The sequence below is a fragment of the Sander vitreus genome, chromosome 7, assembly GCF_031162955.1.
Source record: "Sander vitreus isolate 19-12246 chromosome 7, sanVit1, whole genome shotgun sequence".
NCBI classification, from domain to species: Eukaryota; Metazoa; Chordata; class Actinopteri; order Perciformes; family Percidae; genus Sander; species Sander vitreus.
Window position 1 is genome coordinate 20,247,721 of NC_135861.1, and position 27,168 is coordinate 20,274,888.

Genomic DNA, 27,168 nt, shown 5'->3' on the forward strand with positions numbered 1-27,168 from the left:
ACCGTGTATTGATGACCTATTGTGCCCTATCTGTGGTCTTAACTGCATGCCTGCCCTGTGCTTATTTCGTCATACCAAAGCAACGTCTTCGGCATCTGCACACAACTGTCTCATTCCACACGATGCAAAACTGGAACGGTTTGCTCCATTGCAGATGAATATGGGTATTCTTAGACGTGTACAAATTGCAATCCTCATTTAGCCTGTATAGCTTGATTCACACGTGCAAATCATGAAGCCATAGATATGGGTATATCTATATTATACTATATTTCAAAATTGGCGCTTTTTACTTTAAATTTTGTTCTTCTATTAAGAGTGATGTGTGTATACCTTCATATATATGAATTTATATTACTATTATATATTATTTATTTTCTCTCAAGTTTCAGAAGGTCTTTGATTTGTAAAAGGTCACACTTGAAGCTTGAGGCTTGTTTATTTTCATTGGGAATATTGTTCAATATGATACTGACTTTATATTGATGATTATCATAAACCTGTGTTTGTAACAAAATGTGTTAAATAATCAAAAAAAAAAAACCTGTCCTGTTTTTACACCTGTTTTGTTTTTGGGCAGATTGAAGTGCTCTTGTGCAGATATTTTTTTCAGTTGATAGTACTGATCACAAAACATTTTTACAGCCAACCATGAGCCTCCTGTTTTTGATGTTGGGGCTGGCCCACCGGCCGTCCAAGCCTCTTTTTAACTTCATGTTTAGTGGAAGAATTAGCTTGACTATTATTTGCAAAAACCAATCAGTCTCAATAAATTTTGAAATTGCTGCTGTAAAGAAGTGACACGTTTGTGTTGTGCCTTTTTGTTTTCTTCTGCCTCTTGAGAGGGTTGATGTACAAGTGTTGTTATGACCACCTGTGGTCCACAAGGGGGCAGAATAGACAAGTTAAAGAAAGTAGACACAAAGGAATTAATCCTGACTATTGATTTTACATTGCTACATTTCCTTATTTGGAAGAGTAGCCTAACATAGCCTGCATTCATTATTTATTTATACCAAAGATTCTGTCGGCAGACTTCTTCCATTCATGTTTATTTTCCTTTCTGTCACATTACATCACATAGATCACATTTTCAGCATCATACATGGGCATCCATCTTTTCAAGCACTAGTCATAGGCTTGACATTCACACAAATACTCTTTGAGTGCACCACTCCTCAGAAAGTGCTTCCTCCGTGTGTGTGGGACTGCTGATGAAGACCAGAGGCCGAGCCCACACAGAGGAAATCTTGCCCTCCAGTGAAGACCCGAGGCTGGCATTACATTTCCCTCAAAAGCTCTTTTAGCTTTGTGTGTGTGTTTGTCAGGCTGCAATGAGCATTTTTACATTTAGAGGAAAACAAACTACATCAGCCTTGGGTTATCAGTTACTGAAAGGGGAAATCTGACACATAAAACCCTTCAGTGTTGTATCTCCTAACAAAACAAAAAAAAGAACAAAAAATGAGCACTGCTAGACATGCAATACAACCTCAAACTCAACCAGAATATCAATCAATCAATCAATCAATGAGAAAACAAAAACAAGCAAAAGTCAGTTTTCACACCAGCCAGTGTAAGGCTCAGTAAAAACATAACAGGAGAAAATCAATGAGAGATCTGACAAACAGAGGGGTAAAAGCCCAGACAAACAATAACACCACAGTAGAAGAAGCAGAGAATTGAGAGGAGCTGCCATTGCAATGTAATACATTACATTTGATTTGGAAGGAGATCTATTGGCTTTGCTGCTGCTGGTTTACGCACAAACGAAAACTGACATTCAAGGAAACGGCACATACATTTTGACGTGGAAATATAAAATGAAGGCTTTATTTGATGCACATTTCAAGGGTTTAGTTTAGCTTAATATACTGGGTAAAGGCTTGGGTGGGACCACAGTAAAGCTGGATAGGACAAGAACAGGACATGGAAAAAGGACAAGGTGATCAGAGAAGAATCACTGTAGTGAAAAGGAAATGGGAAGAATATGTCTAGTAGGAAACAAGTGGAAGACACTAAAAGCGTGCTGTCGGTTGGAATGTGCAGGGCAGGACAAAGATTCCCACAAGGTTAAAATTTGAAGGTTATCCTGCCTAACATCAACTTCACGTCACAACCACAAACAACATCCATGGCCATGATAACCACACATATTCAGAAACATTTCTATTTGGCAGGGAGAAAGACAAAATAGGAACAGAAACCGTGTGAGCAAGTAGCCCAGATGTCACCAAAAAGCTCAAGTTAGTTCTTGTTCCATTATAAAAGCATCTCATTGCACAAAGTAAAATAGTAAAGCAATACTGCATAGTTGCATAATTTCATATGACATAGCAGTTTGGCGACAGCTGTGGGTGTTAAAACGCAGATACCAAAATCAAGACACACTACAGGTTCACTACAGGCAGTACGAACTAGCCAGCAAATAGAACAACAAAAAGACTTGTTTTTATAGGTTTTACATTCAACAGGTTTTTTTTTCTCCCCTTTGCCTCCAAGCTACAATATACATAGAATCTTTTACGTGTTATGTTCACTATAGCTTCTCAATCGACTTAAAAAAAAATGTCGGAAAGAAAATAAGTCTGAGCAACTATACTGTAAAAAAAAGTTTACTTTTCATATAACAAGAAAAACAACAACAACAACAACAACGAAAACAATATATGAAAAAGCCTCATGGTTCTTTTTATGTTGCATTATGTACAAGAAAGCCCTGAAACAGCAAATCCATCTTTATATCGCCACTGCGTGTCTGCTCTCTTCCCCTGTACACCCATTAACAGTCACCGTCAATCTCCATCTCCCATTTTATAGGTGAAAGTTGGAATATATTTTTGCAAAAAGTCCACAAGAGCAACTTTGTACCCACAGTTCTTCCTGGCCATAATGACACAAGCCGAGCTCATTTAGCCAGGCTCTTACTGATACGACTTGAGCCTTGATCTTCACAGGCCAGTTTAGTGCAACTCGAGAGAAAAAAAATAAGGTGGAATAGCGGCAACCACAGGAACCTGTTAGCTTAACTCATGCCAACAGTCCCATTTAGTACCAGCAAAAGCATCGGCCTCTAACCCTGCTGGTGGAATCTAAAAGTGCTTAGGATGGAGAGAGACCTGATGGGGTGCATTTGACACTCAATGAACGACCAAACCAGAGATAACAGAATTAAAAGTGGTATCCAGCACTAATAACAGTATCTACATAGTTACTACCTCAGCTCAGTAAAATGTAAAGAAGAAAAGAAGCACAAAGATGGGCTTTATGGATAAAAAGTGTGTGAGTATTTTGAAAAAAAACTCCAGGCAATAAAGCACTGTAAAAGCATCGGTTATCAAGACATTAATGTGAAGCCACAGACTGAGACTGGTGTTATCCCATCACTGAGACAAGGCAGGTGCTGCTTTCGGCCCTTGGCACTCCTCCAAAGAAAAGGCAAAGTGACTGACTACCTAAGTACCACACTGTACTTCCCAGTACCACACTTCTAAAAACAAACAGTACGTTTAGTACAATCAATCTGACAGAGAGCAAGACAGGCTATTAATGGGGGACCCTAGAGGTACAGAACCCCCTATCCCTGACACCCCATTTATTCTATCGGGCAGTGATGATACCATTCCCACCCTCTAGGAAAATAAGAAAATCCTTTTACTTCAAAATGTGTGTATATAAAATATCCATGTATAAAACATCACGCATCTGCGCAGTGCAACGTAGTGCAATTTCATTAGGTCAGTATACCTTTTTCCTTTTTATGTTCTTTTCATTGGCACTTTGTGAAATTTCTGACCGGAAGAGACTGGAAGCTTATCTGAGATGCCAGTGGAATAAACGGTTTACAGGCTTACCTTTTTCAAAACAAAAAGGTGGTCTATAATGGGAAATGAATGTGAAATTGTTTTACCACTATTACGGCTAACACGTGCTTAATATGTTTGACTTCAAGCCACCAATTAACAGTCAAGCATCTGCTTTCATTGAGAAGCGATGACGTGGTGTCAGCCAACAGTGACCTGGTGGCGACAGGGGAAAGCACAGGTGTTTCTATGGCGACAGAGGTCTGAAGTGTACTGTACCTCAGTCATATATGCTCATATAGGCGAGGAAAGGCACTGTGTTTGTGCATGTGTCATAGATTGCTATGGTGGTCAGGTCAGTGTCAGGAGCGCTTAGAGAGTAGACGACACACAGCAGAATCTACATTCAAAAAGCTGCTAACAGCACAAGAGGGAATCTCTTCAAAACTATAAGAGATAGTGTATCTACTGTCACAAGAGCAGATCAGAAAAATACCTCTTAGAGTTTTTCTATCTTAGGATAGAGGGTGTCACAGGTTGATAAGCCCTGTGAGGCAAATTTGTGATTTTGAGCTAAATAAATAAATTGACTTGACTATAGTTCATGGGAAGCGTGAGAAGTTATCATCTGAAAAAGATCATTATTGCCTTTTATCATTATCATTTACGAAGTCGACTTAGAGCAAGTTAATGACTATATGTTACTAATGATACGAATAATCTTCTGGGGATCTCTGAATTTAGGAATTAAATTGGGGTACAGTTGTAGGCTGATAACCTTCAAAGAATAACTAGTTGACTTGTATTTGTCTTTTGTAGGAACACTCTTTTTCAAAATATAAAAAAATCCCCCAAAAAACAAACAAGTTTCTCTAAAAGATTAAAGGAGCAGTGTGTAGGATGTAGTGGCATCTAGCAGTGAGGTTGCAGATTGTAACCAACTGAATACCCCCTTCCCTCACCCCTGCGAGTAATAGAACCTTTGGTGGCCTTCACGTAACGTATAAACGAGAGAGGCCCTCTCTAGAGCCAGTGTTTGGTTTGTCCATTCTGGGCTACATGGCGGACTCCAGGGAAGAGGACTCACTCCCTATGTAGATATGAAGGGCTCATTCTAAGCTGAAACGGAAACACAATTCTTATTTTCAGGTGAATTTGATCTGATGAAAACATAATTATGAATATTATATTCCATTTCTGCCAATAGATCCCCCTAAATCCTACAAACTGTTCCTTTAAATGCTAACGTAAGGTTACCACTGCCATTTTTTTTTTTCATCATTATATATCTTGGATAATAATATAGAATTGCCAAATTGAAAAAAAGGCTTTAAAATGGGTGCTATTTTCATAGATTTTTTTTTTTATATAGGTGAAAGGGATATATCCAAACATTACAACAGTCTAAAAGTCTACCACCTATATTTCATCTAGGCTTGGGAAAGCAGGCCTGACATTTTGTATTACAGGACCATTCTAAACAATCTTTACTTTCACTTTGGTGAAACATTTTTAAACTGTTGCTCCACTTCTGTATCAATCAGTATACAGTCGACTACCTACACTGCTGCTCAGCACTGACTTGATTCTTACTTTTTATTCTTTTCAGACCATTCTAGGGGTTCTAGGGTTAAACAACTAAAGGGTTCCTATGAAGTGTCTACAAACGTTGCAATGTTGGTAAGTGCTAGTTATACCAAAGACTAAATATTGGGTAACTTCTCCAATTAAAACTAAGAAATGAATTCAAATGCCTGACTTATTATCAGGTAGTGATTGCTGGGTTACAATTTACCTTACAAGTTACATCAGTCAGACTTTAAGTTAAAGTTTCAAAGGGCAACTATCATTCATCGTGGTAAACTATCTCATTAAGAACATCAGCTGTCAAAGAAAAAAAGAATTGCCTTTCTGCTTCAACTCACCTTAATTATGGTGACAATGACAACCACAAAGCAAGACAATATCAAACGCTGTAATCCTGCTGATTGCACAGTGCAACTTCTAGTTGCTTCAGCAAGTCATTGCTGAAAATAAACTCTATATAGGAAATAGATATCTACTCTTTCAAGCATACACTGTGGTTTCATTGATACTCAGGACTTAAATCTTCAAGGTGCATATCACTTGGGTACAAGCATAGAGAAGAAGAGATATTTCATATATTGTGTACATCTCTCAAAAATATTTTGGAAAGTCAAGGGTAAACCTTCTGTACCACCTTGTGTGTGAGGGTTTTGTGCATCTTTGCAAAATTACAAGAAGTACAGATGGCTGAACAGAAATTGCTTAATGAACAGGTATTAGATATTGAACAATATGTACTTCAACATAAAGTCGATATCAAGTAAGGCTGAAGAAGACAGTGATGCTAGATTAAGGATTTAGTTTACACCTCAACTGTTGGTTGTAAGTGAACAGGCTTTTTGCCTATGATAGGTTTAAAGTCACTTTAAGAGAGACAGTAAAAAATGGATATGCTACAAAGGTCTTACCGAGCAAATCTGGTGTTAACCCTTGAACCTCCAAAAAGTCATGAGCCACCCCATAAACAGTAGACTACTTGATGCTCTTATAATAAACGACAGAGTATACCAAAAAGCGTATCTGTAGTCTTTAAACATTGCCTTAAGTTGAGGCTGTGAAAAATGGCAAGAGAAAAACAAAAAAATCAAATCAGAAGGTTCCAATTTAAATGGTTTTCCTTATTCATGAGTTTCAGTCTTAGAAAAAGCCTCCGAACCTGCGTAAAGTTCTTTTTTTCTTGCTGATTTTTTGTCGTTTGTTTTTACCCACCAATTGTATTTTCTCTTTGTGTTTTGAAACGGAAAAGAGAGAAGGCGAACCCCCTGTAATGCTGGAGGAAGCAGCACTGAGAGCTCCATCGTGAAGAAATCTCTCCTCGTCTCCTCAGTGGAACAGTCCACCTACAGCCATCGCTCCGAGTGAGAAAAAGCTCATCTCACGGACACGGGAAGGGGACTGGATTAGTCGGTGAATCTCTGACAGGCTTTTTTCCAGCGGCAGGCTGTGCACCACATGTCTCTCTTCTCCATGCCGTACACCTTTCGGCACTTCTTCGCCTCCCCACGGGGTTTCCTTGGTAACAGCAGATGTGACAGCATAAGGACATGCACAGAGACATCCAGACGCCCACACATGCATAAAAACACACATGGATGTGCAATGCGCTCGAAGTAGGGGCAGGGTCAGGCACGCAAGTTTCTAATTTCAACAAGTCAATATAAATGTTATTAATGTTATTATCTTTTTTTTATGTGATCTGATTCAGCACCAAAAAGTGCAATTAAGGGGTTTGGCAGTGCTTAGTGTACTTGTGGCATGTTCCTGCTATTTTTCAAACCACACAAACTACAAACATCGTCACAAAGGGAAAGCAGCAAATTTCAAGCGATCGTGATATGGAGGGGGGAAAAAAAGATCTTCAAAAGAAGATAAAATGATTTATCTTAAACACTTAAACAACTTCATTGTTGAGAATAACTAGAGATAACTGGAGCATAACTAGCCCTACTTTCTTGATTTTACCAACACTCCTCACACAATCGCACTGACAAATGGCTGCTGCATACAGTACCTGGTTCCTGGTGTTGATTTAGGTGCCGGCGTTATTAAAGCATGGTTCTTGTTAACAGTGGTGTGTGTGCTGGCTGTGGGCTGCCGCTTTTCACCGATGCTAACTGTCCGGACGTGAGCGACAGGCCCCTGCAAAAGTGGAAAGACATCATAAGTGCATTGTTCAATATACTGATACAGAGTAGCTGTATACTTCATTCTACATGACAATGATAGATATACAGAAAGACACAACCTTAATGCTGTCCCTGTCACAATAAAGTACTCACACCTCTCGACACACATCAGACTGGTCGCTTATAACTTGGTATTCTGCCAACAGCTTACCGGAGCCGAAGGTCAGCTGTTCATGTTTCATACTTGATGCGTTATGAAGCAAACGCTGCTGTGTCACATTTAAGGATTTGTAGTAACCATTTACAACGTGAAATACAGTAGAATGACAGAAAAACTATTTTAAATAACTAAGAAAACCACCCAATCTGCCTCTGACTGCAGATTTGTGGTGCTGCGTGTTCACATTTTTACGTACAGACGATAACATGATTTCCTGGAGAAGCCCTTTTGCACTTTGTGCACCTGCACACACATGAACTAAAAATAGCAGGTACGCATGGAGACGCTCACACAGTCTGTGCACCCAAGAAGTACCTCTTTGCATTGATTAAAACAGGGCCCACGGGGTAAACAGCACAGACACAGCCTTAGTAACAGTTAAGGAGTTAAGCACCAACGCAGTCTCAGTGCAGCTTTAAAACAGTGTTGAACAGGAAGTAAGTTGGCCTTATTTACGGTTGCCATCCCTACAGTACATTACTGAGAGAGAATTCTTTATTGCCTCTGATTAACAAGAGCCACACTATGACCTTGTGGAGCACAGCTGTACAGTGTAACTTCTATAAGCTTGATATAACAGGAGACAGGCACAAGTTAACACAATTACACACAGATGACATCCAACGCATGCAATATTACTGGGCACAATTTTGTTTTAGACGTGTGTGTTATAGCACATGTATGGTTTGAAGTTTTCTGCAACACAACCGAGATAAGATAGAGAAACTAGTTAAATATCTGCTTTTGGTGTTCCTCCTGGGCTATAATCTCAATTTAAATATGCCTATATAAGGCTGTTTTGTATAACATAAAAAGTAGAGTTTCTGTTTCTCACACTGCGAAGACAAATGTTGAGAGATTAATCTGCACCATCATCACTAGCTGGCTGCACTATTCAGATGCAATCCTTTCTGGTATGTCTAAACCACAGTTCAAAATCAATTTAATAAAATGAATGTTTTAGCTCACATTACTGTACATACGTTTTGTGTGTCCCCGCAGTGGTTGCCTGTCAGTTTTATTATTGATTTTAAGACCCTTTTATTGGTTTGTAAATCTTTAAACAGTTCTGTGCCTGAGCACGTCTGATGGGCTTTAAAGATACAATATGTGCCCCCTAGATCTCTCAGGTCCTCTGACTGTCTCCTGAGCCCAGACTCTGATCCATGGCAATGCTGCTTCAGCCATTATGGGCCCAGCCTTTAAAACAGCCTACTAGAGGCCCTGATCATATTAAAGACTGCATTTTAAAGTTTTTATTTCTATTGTTGTTGTATTTTAAATTAATTAATCCTAAATGTTTACTAATGTTTTATACATTTCTATTCAATTGCATATAATATATAAAGATAAAACAACAATGAGAAACATACACATTTAATGTTACATATGCAAGTACATTTGGTTTTATGTGTTCTCATCTTGATTATATGTAAAGCATTTTGAATAGCATCTTTGGATGGACTGTGCTGTATTTAGAAACATTTATATATAATAATTTATATATACAAATGTAAATGAAAACATGAGATGGTATTAAGAAGCAGAGAGAGTTAAAAAACCAAAAAAGTGACAAAAAGCTACAAAAGACAAAAAAGGTTAAGAGCTGAAACAGCAGGAAAGAAATTAAAAACAAAGATTAAAAAGGCGTGAGACAAAGCCTCACTCACCGGGACGCCTTTGAAAATGACAGGAGGGGATTGCCATGACACACTGATGCCGTTCCCTGTCCCAATTCCAGGCCCGGTCCCATTACCATTGCCTAACCCAGCCAGCTCAGGACCCACTGGGATACTCACTGGAGCTGTGGCCTGGAACATGGACAACCACCCCACCATAGCCAGGAGAGGACACGACAGAAAGACAGAGGGACAGAAAAGGTGCGGATAGAAACAGAGAAGAGAAAAAAAAGATCATATAATGAGCAGGGAAGGCATTTCTACACCTTTACATCGGAAATGTGCCTTCATATCAGCTTTGATCAGGTATCCAGAACACAACTGCCTACCACAAAAACTTAGCATTTTACATCAACAGAAAATGTCTGCGAGTTTTACGGTTATAGATAAACAATACTGAGGTACAATATGGCACAAAACCGTTTTTGAAGACAGCATGAAGAATAGCAGTGAGAACATGGAGTTAGCAGTATTGAATAGAAAAGTATGAGTGCAGTGCAATGTGAGAAGTAGGTGTTTCAGTGCGTTTACATACTGTAAGTCTATTTTCAAGTGCATTATGTGTTGTCATGGCAACTAGAAGTTCAATACAACCTCAAACCACTGCAAAGGACTGCATTCAATATTGAATAACTAAAAAGAAATTATACTTTTACTTTATGTGTTTTTCCAGCTAAAACAAGAATTTCATTTTTACCCCCAAGGGCATGTAAGTGAAGAGTGCACATGAATTTGTACAGTTAGGTGGAAGAAAAAGAAGAGAAAGGACAAGCATAAAGAAGAGGGAGGAGGCATGGATACCCAAAGTTGCAACAAAGCAGTTCAAATAAAGTGCTGCAAGCAGGAATTTGAGCATGATTAAATCTTTTTTTTTTCTGACTTAAAAAATATTCGGATTTTGTTCTTCATGTGAACCGGTGTTAATATTTGCATATTTGCATTAACATTTTTCTTCCCTTTCTCTCCCTGGGATATACTCCCACCCTGGTGTAGGAGTTAGGTCATTCACTATGACCTCAGAGCTGTTTTTTCCCCACACTGATCTCATAAACTGCCCCTGCAGATTCAATAGAAATCTTAAACCTTTGTTGCTTTGTAACATACCAACTGCTTAAAGTTTTGTCTTGTTTTCAGGGGCACTGCAGTTGCATCAAGTTTTAGAAATGTGAATGTTTGTGTATTTGTGTCCAAAGTCTGTCTTGTGTAAATTACCTGGTAGGCGTGGTCAGTGCGGATGTGGCAAAGCGTGGAGGGAGCTGACTGACTGAGCAGTGTCGGGGCTTGGCTCTGCGAATCGTTCATATTGATGTGTTCAGAGTGAGGGACAGCGGTGAGTGGTGGAGGGAAGATGGGCGGAGGGCCAGACGTGGTGGGGGAGGTGGGTGTGAGGCTGGACAAGCCCTCTGTTAGGCTGTCCACATTGACCTCGATCTCCGAGTAGTAAAAGTCCTCCTCTCCATCGCTGTAGTCCGAGTCGCTGTTTCGCCTGCAGGAGAGAAACAGCAACTACTTAAAAAAAACTCTTTAAGGATATTCCAAAATTAAGGCTATCTTAGCTCCATTTTAATTTCCGTTTCAGCTTTGAAGTGATAATAAACAGCATTGGACCTCTTAAACTTTGGGTTATGCAGCTTTTGAAGACACAGATGATTGCCCCTCTCGTCTTGCGTCACAGCAGCTTTATTGATGCACAGCTTCAACACTGATATTGACCACATCTTTATGTAGGCAATACAGGTGTGTTCTGAAATGAAGTCCTTTCATGTCAAATTCATAAACATGGGTGCAAATGCTTTATGCTTTTAAAATGATTCCACTCACTTCTCTCTCATCTGCAACCATTGAATTGGTGGCTCAGGTCCATGATCTCAAATAGACATTCGCCTAAAGACTGTTGCCTGTGCTCGAGGTTGGATGAGTAGGTCTATGATATATTGCCATTGCAATCTAGCGCACTGATTTCATGCTGTTAGAGATTTCTCTGGAAATAAAGCAGAACACATTTCAGTGTACTGAAGAAATAATAATAAATAAAGAACAATGTGTAGTCAATGTCACATAGTTTCAATTTTATGATTTATTTGTGGAGGTTTTTAATCTCGATTTGGTATTCAGTATGATTTTGAAAACTTCACAAAAAAAATGCACCAGCAAATTCACTGCACACTATGCACACAGCTATGATTTATAATGAACTGTAAACATACAAACAGTACAGGAAAGATAAGAATAATGAACGGATTATTAAAAGCATTAGGGTACATTTTTTAAAATACTGACTTGGGATCGTAGTGATCATGCCAGATGCCACTGTCTTTACCTTTGATGTTCCATTTTACTAAAATACCAGTGTAATCTACAGACATAAGCACAGCTGTCAGGTATATGACCAAAAAAAAAGTGCAGGATATGGTTGCTCTTCCCAGCAGCAGGGGGCAGTAAAGGCCAGTGTGCTGCAGGGATCCTCAGACAGACAGACTGTTGATGGAATGATAATAACTGTGAGGACAGTTTTTGAGGAGCCACTAAAAACTGTATGACGTTAAACTAATACATGGAGTAACAGTCTGAGTCTGTCTCTCTCCCCTTGCTAAGTAATATTATAAACATACAATTATCATAATTACCATCCCCTTTAAATCTTTGTGCAAACTCAGCAAGTTTGTACTGCATTGTATTTCACTGGGTGACAAATCTATCATTTTATATTATCTTACGTGTACCTAGTGCATTGGATAAAAGCAGTGAATGTAAACTAGTGCTGTATTGCTTCAATGTGATACAATGGACCACTATGATATAAATGTAAAACATTTCACATTGTATCATATGTCAGTATCTTTAAAGCATTGTGATACAAAAGCATCTGCTTCTTTATTGGACGATAGGCCTATACCTTTTAGCACAAGGCACAGGTGTAAAGAAGCTGCAATACCCAAGCTCAGCTAGTTAGATGTAAAGGCAGGCAGGTGGACAGCATCCAAGCTGTGACTTGTCAGATGTGGCACTTTCTTGTCTTACCACATTATTGAATTCACAGAGTTTAACACTACTACCCCGAAGCTGCAGAGAATTGATTACTTAACTGACAGCTACACAGTGGAGGTCTTTATCAAAGTAAAAAATAAAGCCTGCAATTATATAAAAAATAAATAAAAAAATGAATATGAGAACAAATAAAAACTTTTAAAAACTGTCTGTGTCACAATACTCTTGCTTTGCCACACCCTCCTCCAAAGCACGCTGGAGGAGGGTCTGGCTACTTCACATAGCATTTGGGGATGGGAAGAAAACGTGCTCTGGTTTAATGACATTTCTTTAAACCAATCACAATCGTCTCGAGCGGTGCTAAGCACTGGAGAAAAGCTGCGGCGGCAACGGAGCAATCTTGGAAGTGGAACGTCAAGGATATAGACTAGTGTCACAATGAAGATCATCAACGTGACTCATACAGATCATCATACTGTGCCTGGTGGTGGTGGTGGTGTGTGTGTGTGTGTGTGTGCGCGTGTGTGCGTGCGTGGCTGGGCGGAAGGGTGTTTTGGGTTTTTGACTCCCCAAATCTGGATGTTTACAGGAGCCTTTCAGTCCAACCATGGCACGTTTATGGCGTGCAGTAAATTTAACGATGACATGATTTGTAAAAGCTTCTGGTAGGAGAATTTAGCCAAATAAAGTACATACAGTGTTTAGTGGGTCAGCTAAGACAAAAACTTTGGCTAAGTGCATAATACACACAACTAGGCAGCAATGCATGCAAGACTTTATGGAGAAAGGAAACACTAATATATTTTTTTAACATTTTACATCTATAAGAGAAGTGAAGAATACGGCTAATAGTTGGTAAATAATCCCTGTTGGAGACGATTACTAAGCAGTACGTGTGTTCGGTTTTCCTGTGATGACCTGCGACTCACCCCAGGTGGACGGTGCGGACGTGTCGTTGGATCCCTGAGGAGGTGCTGAGGACCTTTTCACAGTTCTTCCACAAGCACTTGAACATCACCTTCATGGAGTTCTGAAAGAGACGTTTAACACAAAACCAACTTGAGTCTGAAGATTAGGAGCTAATTTGGACAAGTGTCACTATAAACACAACATAGTGTGTTGTCATTCCATCTATGTTTGGTTTATTTATAATAATATATAACAATAATAATCATTTTTTTAACAACGGAAAAACCACTAGCCACAGTAGAAACAGTGATCAAACTAAACATATTATCTGCAGAACACTGATGAGTATTTCATGGGAAATGAAGGTTTATATCTCATTGGCAGCCTCAATACAAAAAGGCCTTCGTGGGAGATTGAGTGCCAAGCTACAAGGGGCCAAACACTACACCTCATTAGAGCGTGATTAGAGCAGCAGGCCTATAAAAATAGAAACCCGATATGTGACAAGTTCAGACACATACAGAGTGAAAGAGGGAGAGAGACAGAAAAAGGCCGGGTCAGAGAGGGCAGACAATGAAAGTGTATCCTCTTCTCTCTACCTCACACAGTACTTTTATGTTCACTGACGATGAGCATTATTTTGATTTTGACTCTTCCTGTTGTCTGTGCATGTCGTGATCTGAGGCGAAGATCCATCTTACCGGAAATTGTTTTGTGTTAGAGTGCAGCCTGGGGGTGCCCCTAATGTTTAAAACAACATTCAAGGCCTCTAACAAAAGTGTGACTAAATATGCATATATGTACACTCACTTCTTCATGTTTACATAGATGGGTACACAAGCACACCTGTGAAAACCACACTGATCTCTTTCTAATCTCTGATCATCAAAGGTAGCATTTGTAAATGCTTATCACATCTGACCCCCCTCACATTTGCTTGTAACTCTCCTTGGTTCATAAGCAAGCCGTGAGGATGGATGGATAGATGGATAGATGAAGTGGGTGTTTTTTTTATTTCAATTCATTTTCTCTTTCGCCTATCAGGGGCTGGCAGCTGTCCGATGAGCAGGCAGGGACCTGCATCACTGCTAATGAAAGGCAGTGGGTGTGTATTCTCATTACCTTTCAACAGCCTCTGGAGAAAGAAGGGCAAGGAAAGAAGGTAGGGAGGAAGCAGGAAAGACAGAAAGAGGAAAACTGAGAAAGAGAAGTGAGAGTAGAACAGGTTTTTATCAGTGGTTTTGTTAACTCTATCTTTACGCTTCTATTCCTCTGAACTATTCCTTGTTGACTGTCTCTCCCTTATATTCAACAACAACACATTCAGCAACATGGCACTAAACTACTCAAGTGGTGCTGGCTATATGCATGTCCTTGGCCATGCTGTTAAAACAACCCTCCTAATACAAATGACACAGCAAAGCTCATCTTTAATCCCAATAACAATCACAAATCACTTAATTCCCTAAGCGTTTTACTTGAAACTTAACACTGTAACACTAAGACTGGTGATTGCCATGTTAAATAATCCTCTTAACCCACTGCCTGCACAAAATCAAACGGCCTACAATCCATGGGGCAGCTGCTTACAGAAGGTTTAGACCTATGGGGTTGGTGTCAGCTAGTGTATATTGTAGCACAATAACACAAAGCTAGCCAGCAGGTTAGTTCATGTTTTTTAGGCATCGTCCACACAACCTGTGTGTCTATATTCCTCCTAGTATTATCATACTTCATTTCCTGTGTGCTTATCTATGGTATGGCATGGGTCTCTGGCAGCTCAATAATCTTCAGTGCTGCCCCACTCCAGGGAGGTGGAATTGCAAACTCCCACAAATTGTACCATATATGAGCTCTCCTCTGTCACTGTATAGCTAAAAGGAAATATTGAGATTCATTTCTCCTCTTGTCGCCACCATGACTACTCCTCTACACCCTTGCCTGCCCTCATTTTTATGCATCCCTTGATTCTTTTGTTCCTTCCTGCTGTTTATCCCTCCCATCTCCTTCATTCTTACTAAACCTTTACCACCTCCTGAAAAGGGGATAGAAAGCTTCTTGACAGTGAAAACACATTCTGGACTGTTTCTATAGTAAAAAAGAAATGAGAGGGAGAGATGGGAGGTAGAATATAATCCATCATCTACATAAGCAGAAAGTAACAGTTATGTCAGAGGCTGTTAAACTGCACAGTGCTTACATTTTCTGAATGCTTCTAGTGGGTTTTTCAAGGTCTCTCCTGCTACTAATTTAAAGAAATAACAAAAGCACATCCGAGTTGTTTCTGTACAACAAGTATTACTCAGCATGCACTAATTGTTTTTGGTTAAAGTTAAAGCGGAATGGACAGCATCTAGGGCTACTGTCAACCACAGAACTGTGTCAAGAAACTAGCAGAGTCAAAAAAAAAACTGTATTGACTGTGGATGTCAACTTATTTTTAGAGTTTATTTTATTATCTTAATGATATACGGTTCGTCTTATTAGATGTGTGTTAAATATCTGAATAATAAGCAGATGTGTTTTCTGATCTGGGCCACGTTCAGCCCGGACAAAACGTAGCAACACGTTTTTTTTAAACTGAAACGGGGGTGCATTGAACCCCCCCGTTGTGTGCGCAGGCGCTCTGCCTTTTTATTGCCACGAGTTTACACACACGTCTCTGCTGATTGGGTGTGACCTGTGACACAGCCAACAAACGACAGAAAACATATCTCAAAGCCGTTTCACATCGTTCCGAGGGAACATGTTGTGCAACCAGAAAACCGTAGCAAAACGCTGCACACTGTTTTGAGATTGAATGTGCCCCTGCTCTTTTACTGTGCTTTGTCATCAAACCATAAACACTTTCCTAAGCACTTCCCAATTATTTCACAATAAAAGACCTACGGCTGTTCAGGAGTCATAAATAATTATTTAGCCAAAACTGCTTTCCATATGCGTCATTGCTGTATAAATTGTGTGCATAACATAATGATTCAAATATAAAAGAAACATGAATTCATTTTTTCATCACATTCATATTTACCTTTCGCTTCCGAGGTATGGGGTCCTCAAACATGAAGTGCGTGCTCTCTGTGACATCCTCACTGACATCATAACCCTGGGACGATAGCAGGAAGTTCTTGTTGGTATCACTGGAAAGAGGCGGAGATGGTGTGGAGGGCACTGATTGGTCACTGGTGTCCAAGCTCCAGTTGCCACTGGTCGAACTGCTGTAGCTAGCTGACAGAATCTCTTTCCAAGCCCTGCTAGCTGGCTCTGGGACTGCAGATTAAAGAATAGACCGTTCACTTTAGATTAATGGCAAGACATGGCTAAAAACAGGATTTTTCATATTTGAAGACAGACAAATGTGAACATTAGTGTAAGTGCACACTACTTTAATAGGCCTGAAGTAAAAACAATGGCAACATAATGTTGGTGCAGTGTGCATAACAATTCTGACCCAAACCCTGTAATGGAAATGAAAATGTAAAATCTCATTAAAAGCCCTAAACCATAATAGTCTGTTTGATGCATACATTCTAATATCTTTAATACCTTATATATCGTAAATACTCTACTGTCCTAACACTTTTCATTTAGCTATACTAAACCTTGCCCATTAAGCCCAACACAGCTTTATATTTCCTGGACAGTGTACTATATTATTTCTCTAAGTCTTGGCCCACAAACCCTTTCTATACCCTTTGGCCTTTTGACCAATCCAATGATGCTTGACCTAAAAGACCTGATGATCGCCTTGATCGAACTTTCACTGTGGCACAATATAGGAAAAAACAAAACCTAAACCCCAACATAGAGCAAAGCTTAATATCATGCATGTTGGCTATTAACATAAACCAACCGATAACTATTTCCTATAGGAATGTAAGAATTAATTTGTAGTATTCATTCATTTACTATGTAGTATAGATCAAATTGTGTATAAAGATAACCATTCACAGAATTACTAATAGGGCAACCACATAAGAGAGAAACAAATCACAGCATGGCCAGTCCCATTTCAACTCATAAAAAATGCAATATGGGGAAATTGTGCACTATCACATTTTGATTTTTATGCTAGCATTATAAGAAGTATAGGGGGCTACATAATAGCATTTATCTAAACTCTTAACTTGCACAGACATGTTCGTGAGGCTTGAACAAACTGTGATAAATCAAATATATTAACCAACATCCCTTCTCTGCAACACTTTGTGCCAAGTAAACTTTTCAAGGAAAATGAGCTCCTCTTAAACCCACAGCATCTCTGACAAGACCAAAAGACTGCTAAATTCTACAATGAAACCTCCATTGTTGTAGATTTATTTTGCCAATTGGTACAGTAGTGTTGAATGAGGTGATATGGGATATGAACTGCTACATGTTGCCTTACTGAGAGCAATAACAGTAGCCTTGGTTTACTGCTGGCTCAAAAAAAATAAAAAGCAGATAGGACTTTGACCGCCTGGCAGGGTTGGCATGGCAATGGCAACGACAGTAATACTGGAAACAGCAAAAGGAGCTGTGGTGATAGGGTCATAGCTTAACTGTTGGCAGCAAATGCTGGGCTTGGGCAAGCATGCATGTAGATAAGGGAATAGTGCTAATAATACTGGAAGACTTTCGTCCATTAGATGAACCCAGACAAACACAAACGAATCAGTCTGTGTCAGGGGAAACTAACATCAAGTGCTTGATGAGTTTTTCTTCCCACTGTCTCCCTGCTTTAGTGAAACCCTCATTATGATGTAAAGTAATGCACTCAATTTGTTTAATACAGTGGATGAGTCAGTATTTGATGGAGTAGTTTCCACTGCTGGTATGTTTAAGGTAGAATGCAGGTGTTGCTGGGGCAGTGATGATACCTGTGGCTGCAGAGGAAGGGTTGAGCACCAAAGGGGACGTGGATAGTGAGGTCAGAACAGTGGCAGCCATCACCTCCTTATCAGCATGACCTGAGGGCTTCCTGCAAAACATATAAATATAGATTGACCACACAGGAGAAAGTCAGATATAGACTGCTCATGTCTCAACTTCACCTGGAACCCAGGGAACAGCTCAAACGTTGGCCATACTCCGTAAAACGGTTTGTTGTTTTGACTGAGTCATGGAAAATTATTTTAAAAGAAAAAGTCCGGCCTTGTCCCCAGAGTGCAGTGAACAAATCCAACACAGTAAGTATCCAGAACAGAACACAGAGAGATACATGATTATATGTACAGTAAGTCTTGGGCAATTGTGTGCGTTTGAGTATGTGTGTGTGTGTGTGTGTGTGTGTGTATGTGTGTGTGTACACATGAGTATGTAATGGAAAGCGTTTTGTGGTGTGCTTCTGCACAGCTTGTGCAACCTCGCTTAGAGAGAGGGAAAGAAATGCTTGTTCCTCCCTTCCTGCTCAGTCCACCCCATGCTGAGCAGTCCGCCCTCAGCTTAAACCTTATTTATACTGCCCACTTTAACTAGCAGCGTACATATACACATAGTACACATCCACAAACACATACACATGCACAGTGAGCCCAAAGAGTTTGCTTTGGCATCCGGCATTCTAATAAAAACATGACCGAGCACAACAGTAATTTCTGTCATCCTGCAATGAAGCACAAAGCATACGTTAGCACAAGTTATCCTCTTCATCTATTCTATAATGCACTCTTCACCTTTGCTTTTGCTGTCCTTGAAAGCAAAGTGGGGAAAGTTATTTAAGGCAGGGCCAAGAACTCACCCACACAAAAAGAATTCTCATGCAAAATCCCCAAAAAAGCAAGCCGTCAAAGCCAACAACAATGGGGTGAATACATGTCCACTATGTACAGCTATGTATGTAACATGCAAATCCAAATGCTGTAAAATGCCAACATATGAATAAACATTTACACAGATGCAACACAAAACAGACACACATAAACAAAGAGAGACAGAGATACACATGGTCTGCAGCTTTAAGAGGTCCCTGTCCCGCCCCCAGACTTCTACACTACACAACCAGAGTAAACTGGTTTGAGGCGTTCTCTCAGCCAAGCCCTAAGCCCTGGCAGAGATCCACTTGGAGTCTCACACACACACACGCACACACGCACACACACGCACACACACACACACACACACACACACAGAACTCAAAAACTTAACTCTTGAGTCCAAAAACACAAAAGTATGCTGTAAATCAGCAAGCATGTGTGTACCTGCTCACACACCCACTCTTAGAAGTGACAAGACACTTGTAAATTGGATATAAAAGACATTTTATAGAAACAGAAAAAGTTCAGAAAGCGTTTCAGCTCCCACGCTGATGAGAATGTGTTGGATGGGAAGCAAACAGATCATGAAGGAATGTATCCGATAAAAACTGCCTTGTCCCCACAAAAGATGCTGGTTTTACTCTTCGTCTCAAAACATGGGTTGAGTGTGAGTGTGTATGTGTGTGTGTGTCTGTGTGTGTTCTGAATACAAATGGTCAATTGGCAAAACAATATCATTATAAAATACCTACATGGAGAGAATCATAGTATGCAAAGAATAATATCCACACCACAGATAAAACAGAAGACATAGCCAAGAGGAGAGGCGGTTAAACGCACGAAACACATACATAAACAGACACACACACACACACACACACACACACACACACACACACACTCACTCGATACACACAGCGATAAAGAGATAACAAGATTATACGTGTCCTGTTTCAGTCATTAGACTTGTTTTCAGCACTAAACAGGGCCAGCCAGGGACATGCTTTTGATTCGTGGGCCTCTGTCTCTTCATTAATAACATTTCTGTGCTGCTTTTATCAGTTTGTTGCAAATACGACGTGTTGTCAGCTGACTTAGTGAGTTACACTGTGAGTTGTACTGAGGGAGTTAAAGAAAATTGACTATTTGGCCTGCCTGTGGTGCTGAAAGGTATACTCATAGCATACCACAATGCATACCATGCATATCTGTTTTGTGTGTGTGTGTGTGTGTGTGTGTGTGTGTGTGTGTGTGTGTGTGTGTGTGTTAGTAAAAGAGAAAAAAGCATACTGGAAAGTCAGTTTTCCTATTAGTTGATTCCAGAGATGATTCAAACTTTATCACTTATCCCTCTCTCACACACCCACACAGATGAATACCAACACACACCAGACCACATTAATACCCCTTGCACCCCCCCACACACACACACACACACACACACACACACTCTGATTTACTGACAGAGCTTTTTCCTTCACTGATTCCCGGCAGAACCATGATACTCCACCGCAGTTTCATTACATCTGGTTGTTGTGTGAGTCTGTGTGTGTGCATGTGTTAAGCAATTAACAACACTAATGGCATTTGATACATATTCATTGGTTTATTTATATCACTAGTATTCAATTCATAAATCAAAAGTTTTTTATTGTAATATCTGTAAACTTTGTGTTACCATTTGCTCAGAGGGCCAACCGCCAATTGACTCTTACTCATGCTGACAGTGGTGAAGCTAATCTACTGTTGCTATCAGACTGACTTTGATATCATTTACCCCAAGTTAGAAGCAGATGGCTGTCACATTCTGCCATCATAAAACCAGCTTGTAGAGATAACAGCATGATGATCACATTAGTGCCTTCACATACTCTAAATGACACGGTCCGCTACTCTCCCTATAACTTCTTATCTTCAGTCTCAATAACTAATTTATGTAGCCATTAAACTTGGTGGGAGTGGAGGTCAGAAATAAAGAGCCACCGCACCGGGGCAACAGTCAATTTGTCTGCATCTTCTTATGAGAGTCTTTATTTTGGAGTACGCTAACTTAAACTGAGGATGCCTCTATTTAGTGCCCAGAAAGAGGTGATTGGAGAGCAGAGATCGCTGTCAACGTAGTTGGGCTGTGTGTGTGTGTGTGTGTGTGGCTGGGCGGAAGGGTGTTTTGGGTTTTTGACTCCCCAAATCTGGATGTTTACAGGAGCCTTTCAGTCCAACCATGGCACGTTTATGGCGTGCAGTAAATTTAACGATGACATGATTTGTAAAAGCTTCTGGTAGGAGAATTTAGCCAAATAAAGTACATGCACAAACAAAACCATACACTCACTCTCTCACACCCACGCACACAAAACACACACCCTCTTACCTTCCTTCCTCCCTCTTCTATTGGCCTTGGCTAAGCCAAGAACCGTCCCCTCTGGCAGCGGCCCAACACATGGACCAGTTAAAGACAACAAGCCAGGCAGTCTTTGAGCTGAGACACAAGTAGCAGCAACAAGCTCAGAGTGCAGAATGGGGAAAGTAGTGTGTGCCCAAGCATATGTATCTGTGTATTGTGTGCAATGACAAATAAGCTTTGAATGACCATCATTTTATTCAAGGTGCAGTAGGTTACAATGAGTCCAGCCTCAGACGGAGTATTTTTGTGGGATGGTTTTCAAGATTAACTTATTAGTTGGATACCCTTGGAAGAAAACTTCCAACACAGTAGATTTCCACACCAGGTCCTAAGAGGACATTTGGACTTTGATACTGCAGATGGTGATATGATGCTGCCGTGTTGCCGTTTTTCCACCCCCATCCAGTACTATAGTGGGCTCTCTGCTATTGTTGGGGAGATGACTGGGCCTTCCCTCTATATTTAACACAGCACCTCTGCTCCAGTTACCAGCCCAGTAGAAATCCCCAGGCTCTGTCTGGTTTAAAGCGCACATTGCACTCAGTAAAAGTCCACTTAAAGGAACACGCCGACTTATTGGGACTTCAGCTTATTCACCGTATCCCCCAGAGTTAGATAAGTCCATACATACCCTTCTCGTCTCCGTGCGTGTTGTAACTCTGTCTTACGGCTCCACCGGTAGCTTAGCCTAGCAAGGATCCTGAAGGTAACTGGCTCCAACTAGCATACTGCTCCGAATAAGTGACAAAATAACGCCAACATGTTCCGTGTACTAATAACAAGGTCACATGAGAGCCATATTCTAACCGTATATAAACTGGGAACTATATTTTCAGAAAGGCAAAGCATTGCTACTCTCTGCTTGGGGCTTCTCAGGTGCTTCAAGCATATCACTCCGCCCAAGTAGCAGAAGTAGCACTGCTTCTCCTTTCTGAGAATATAGTTCCCAGTTTATATACAGTTAGAAGATGGCTGTGTCTCATGTGACCTTGTTATTTGTACACGTTGTGACTATACAAATCACAACATGTAAATAGGAATATGTTGGCGTTATTTTGTCACTTATTCGGAGCAGTAGGCTAGATGGAACCAATTACCTTCAGGATCCGTGCTAGGCTAAGATAACGGTGGAGCCGTCAGACAGAGTTATAACACGCACGGAGATGAGAAGGGTATGTATGGACTTATCTAACTCTGGGGGTTACGGTGAATAAGCTAAAGTCCCAATAAGTCAGCGTGTTCCTTTAAGGTCCAGGCCAACTGCCACAAAACACATCACAACTTCGAAAACCAACAAGCAAGCCACACACACAGGGCTAAAAACTCAACGTGTTTATCAGTGGTGTAAAGAACTTCCTAAAGTGTATTTTTCATCTTAATTTTTTTGCCTAACCTTATCTAATCACTCTCCCTCCCCGCATGTGTATCCCACCTGTTTGGCACAGCCATGACTCAGTTTCCCGGAACACGACTTCCCACAACCCCCGAGCTCTTGCTGTCTGTAAAGGAGCACACTGTAAACATTTTGGCAGCCACCCTACAAGTCTACAGGTAATAGGGGATGATTATTTTATTCTCAAAAGAAATCCCCAATATATCACTTTAAGTCCTGGACAACACACTACTAGAGGTCTATCTAGTTTACCAGGAAATAAATACCGTTGGTGTCACACAGACTGCTTGGAAGAAACCAGTTTTAGAAGGTCAAGAGAAAAGGAAGACAGAGTGGATGGGGCTGAGCAGTATCAGTAGATTTCATTGTTTTGAGTTGGCTGACGACAAAGCAAATCGGTTTTGTATCAGGATGATTCATAGATGTGCAGAGTTCAATATGGTAGGTGTAGTTTTCACTAGGGATAATAATCTCGGATCTCCTTCTGAGCACCAGTGGTGGTCACTCTAAATAGCACTTATCCATCCAATGTGATCGCCACGAGCCCCAAAACAGGCCTCAGGGTGTATTTGTGTGTCTCTGTATGTACTGTATGCATGTATGCCGGCTTCTTCATATCCAAAGCAGCTGCGTGCCTCAGATTGGCATTGGGACTGGTGTATGACCTTAGCAGTCAAAGAGTCAAAAAACACTGTCACACAAACACATGTCCACAAAATCAACTTTGAAACACCACTCTGAGTTGTGATAGGATTACACATTCAGCAAACACTGATTGTGTTTTCATTTTGCTTTTTGCATCTGTGACTGTTTCTCTCTTCATCTCTCTCGAACACAAACAAATGCAAATGCACCCAGCGGATGAGGTACGCATACCAAAAGTAATGTTTCCAGTCATGAGATAGACTTTTCCTTAGACAAAGCTTTTCATTTATTCATCTCTAAAACATATGTTTGCATCGCTCATCCTCATGCACACTCAGAGGGAAACGATGTGAGGGAGGCTGACTGAGAGCGTGATGGAAACCACAAAACCACAAGAGCATTGTTAACCATACATTTCCCTGTCACGTGTTCTGATATGCATCTCTCGCTCCCATTTCCTTTTAGCCTGTTTAAGGCTCAAGGGATCCTGCTTGGCTCTAAAGGGAATTTGGACTGTGCACTGTTCATGTAGATGAGCCAGTGTGTGTTACCCAAAAGGATAAGAACTCATAGTTGAATATGTAGATGAAGGCTTTTGAGGAAATGTGACTTAGTTATCAGTGCACAAACCAGTGTAAAAAGAAACAGTGCCGTGAATGGTATGTTGTAGTCAAACTAGTATATCCTGTATAATGAGGTAACATAGTGACAGGGGCTGCTAGAACTGACCAGGCTGGTGTTGATGATCGTCTGCCCGCTGTGCAGCCCAGACAGCTGCCCCATTCATACCTACTATTAATAGAACACCCACTGCTCTCCATCCCGCAATCCCTCCGTCCCCCATCAGCCTGCCTCAACTCCACTGTATTACGTAATGTCCACCGTCCCTCTCTCTCTATCTCACTTCCATTGCTTGCTCTGCAGGCAGATGGTCATGATTGGCAGTCAACAGTCAGCTTCCCCAGCCCAACACAGTTGTGATCCCCTGTTTCTGTCCTGATCGCTTACTCTTTCAAATTTTACTGTTTTGTTATCTCTAAAATCTTTGTACAACACATAATACATACAATTGTATTGATATGAAAATCTGGGTGAGCATCAGGTTATGTTGTCACCATCTATGCATGCAATGTGTGTGTGCCATCTATACACATGTTGCTCCTTTCGTAAGTACCCAGGCTCTGAACCCCCTGGAGAGGGAGAGGCTGTTAGGCAGGAGCCGTGTCTCTTTAATGTGGGCTGAGTGTAATGGCTATTCAGTCCCGGGACAAAAAGCCCTCTCTGTCTCTTGATCCTCGAATGCAATCTGTAGCCTTAGGGCCACGCACAAACAACGAACAGCTTTGTTCCGGCAAGATAATAGAGGATATACACACAGCAAAATACATGATTCCCTCTGTGGTGTCTGACACCCCACGTCTGGATTATATCTCTTAAACTACACAGACAGAATCATATACACATATTCCACTTTTACAGTAAACTTGCAGGTTAAACGTTAGTGAAAAAGGGTCGTCCCGTGTGTAGCAACCTAAATGGACATTAAGATCAGAGCCGTGCTTGTAGCACTCGCTCCTCAGTGAAAAAATGTTGACGCAGCACAAGCAATTAACTGGCTGATGACAGAGCAGATCATGACGCACTGACGTTTGTGCCACGCCCACATTGTGGAAACAGCAGGGATATTGTAGGTCATTACGTGTGTTGGTGAGCCCCACACAGGTCAGTCGAGTGCTGGCAAACTAGATAAATAGATACATTAGATAATAGATAGGTGCGCACACACAGACAAGCCTTCTCCTGGCTTTACACCATAAAACCCTTCAACAAGCCAAGATAAGTTGCATCTATTAGCAACTTACTGACTTTACCCTTTCTAATACTACTACTACTACTAAGACATTACATTCTTCAAATATTGGTTGCACACCTAATACTATTAAAACAGATGACAATATGTCAAAGAAAATTATAGTATAGAATACCCAACACCTCTAATGTTCATGTCTCTGGGCTAACAACTAGCAGCACTTTACTTTATTAGCCCACTGTCACTTCAGGCTACAAAACCAAATTAACTTGTAGCTATAGCAACTTCCCTCACAACTTCTGTCATTCCCCTCCAATAACAATGTTGTTACTAGGGGAATGCAGGGCAGTCTCTCTTCAGTAGGGGCCTTAGATTTTTTCCCCCTCCTCTACTTAGGACAGCAAAGAAGATAGGCCCTTCTGCCTGAAAACACTGCTTCCGTATAAAATCGCTTGTTGCTTTTCAATCGAGTCCTGAGTTGAAGCCAGAGCAAGAGAAGTCAGCCGAGTAGTTGCATTGTTTTCCCCTGAAATACTCTTTATTTTTGGCTGACATCCTTTGAAATCATAGCTTCATACTGTATCTAAATAATCCAAACCACTCAAGGCTAGACTGAGGTTTTGATTCTCCAGAATCACAAAGACATGTCATCTCCTGAGCCTCATGAACAAATGAGATGCCTGCTTGCTCTGTGATATTAAGGGAAACCACATCAAATCAAGTAAGAAAGGTTTATTCTGCATGTCGTCTACTAAGTCTGTTCTCTCCGACTTAAAAAAGGGAGTCACAAGTTAACAAAGACTTTGATATATAACTCAGAAGTAAAAAAAACAAAAACAAAAGACAGATGGAAATGAAATCAAACAGAAAGGAACATGTCTTGAAACTTGGAACACAGATTAAAATGGCAGAGAGCCCTGAACAGAGTGGTCAGTTCTCTTTCTGCAGCACTCACTTTTATTGTGTTCCTCATTTACTTCCCACTCCCTCTGTTGCCTGCTCTTGAGATTTGCCCTTCTGCCATCACAAGCCAGAGCAGGCCTTTGCTTTCCTTTGGTGTCCTGTGTTTTGTGAAAGCAAACCAATGCCGTTCCAAAGCCACTCTGCTCTACTTACTCCCATGAAGCCAAATATCTGCAGGGCAGCATCAGACAGACAAAGAATCCAGCCAGTAATATAATATATAATAAACTGATCAGTATCTTTATATTTTTCTAGAAAGAGAAAGTGATGGAGCTGGGACTCAGAAGAAGAAAGTTCTTAAAACAGGAATAAAAAGCAGTTAGTGGAAGAATGGCTGCAGACTATGAGGGAGTGTGATGTGACTTGTGTTTTTTTGTAAACTAATAAATAAAAGAGAGAGAGAGAGAGAGAGAGAGAGAGAGAGAGAGAGAGAGAGAGAGAGAGAGAGAGAGAGACAAGGATCATTTTATGCCTGTAGTATATGAATTGGCTGTTTCACCTATGCAGAAATAAATAGAGCTGAAGAAAAACCAGTGAACAAATCCAACAAATAAGCCTTCAGTGGGCATTTCAACCCCTCAAACTCTGCATGTCTAGGATATCTGCCTCTCCCTGTACACAGAAGTATGTAGCATAATAATAACACAAAGGGTAAAAAAGGGTACAAGCAGGTAGATAGTTTGATTTTCAGCCATGACTGAGTAGGATTGACATTGCAAATAAACTCTCTCTATTACTTAAACACCTGATGCCTTAGCTGCATTATCACAAGCTATATATATAAAAAGTGATCTGCTCATCTAGCACCTCAGTATCTCAAAGGTCTGACATACTCATCATGCACACACAACATTCTTATTTGCAGCTTTTAGATTATATAGGGCCATTTCAAACATGCCATTCTTAACA

At 40.5% G+C, this 27,168-nt stretch overlaps 1 protein-coding gene across 2 annotated transcripts in view; it reads right to left on the reverse strand.

Moving 5' to 3' along the window:
• Positions 1 to 1,031: 1,031 nt before the first annotated feature.
• Positions 1,032 to 27,168, reverse strand: part of slc2a4rg (SLC2A4 regulator) — a 41,434-nt gene continuing 15,297 nt past the window's right edge. Inside the window, exons 3-9 of one of the 2 annotated variants that reach the window (XM_078255206.1) lie at positions 18,169 to 18,269; positions 16,341 to 16,579; positions 13,333 to 13,433; positions 10,628 to 10,901; positions 9,407 to 9,547; positions 7,402 to 7,529; positions 1,032 to 6,902 (exon numbers count right to left, since the gene is read on the reverse strand). In XM_078255206.1, the coding sequence (XP_078111332.1) occupies positions 6,791 to 6,902; positions 7,402 to 7,529; positions 9,407 to 9,547; positions 10,628 to 10,901; positions 13,333 to 13,433; positions 16,341 to 16,579; positions 18,169 to 18,269 (1,096 nt within the window). In that variant the 3' untranslated portion in view covers positions 1,032 to 6,790. The remainder of the gene's footprint in view (positions 6,903 to 7,401; positions 7,530 to 9,406; positions 9,548 to 10,627; positions 10,902 to 13,332; positions 13,434 to 16,340; positions 16,580 to 18,168; positions 18,270 to 27,168) is intronic. The other variant, XM_078255208.1, reaches the window with a different exon arrangement.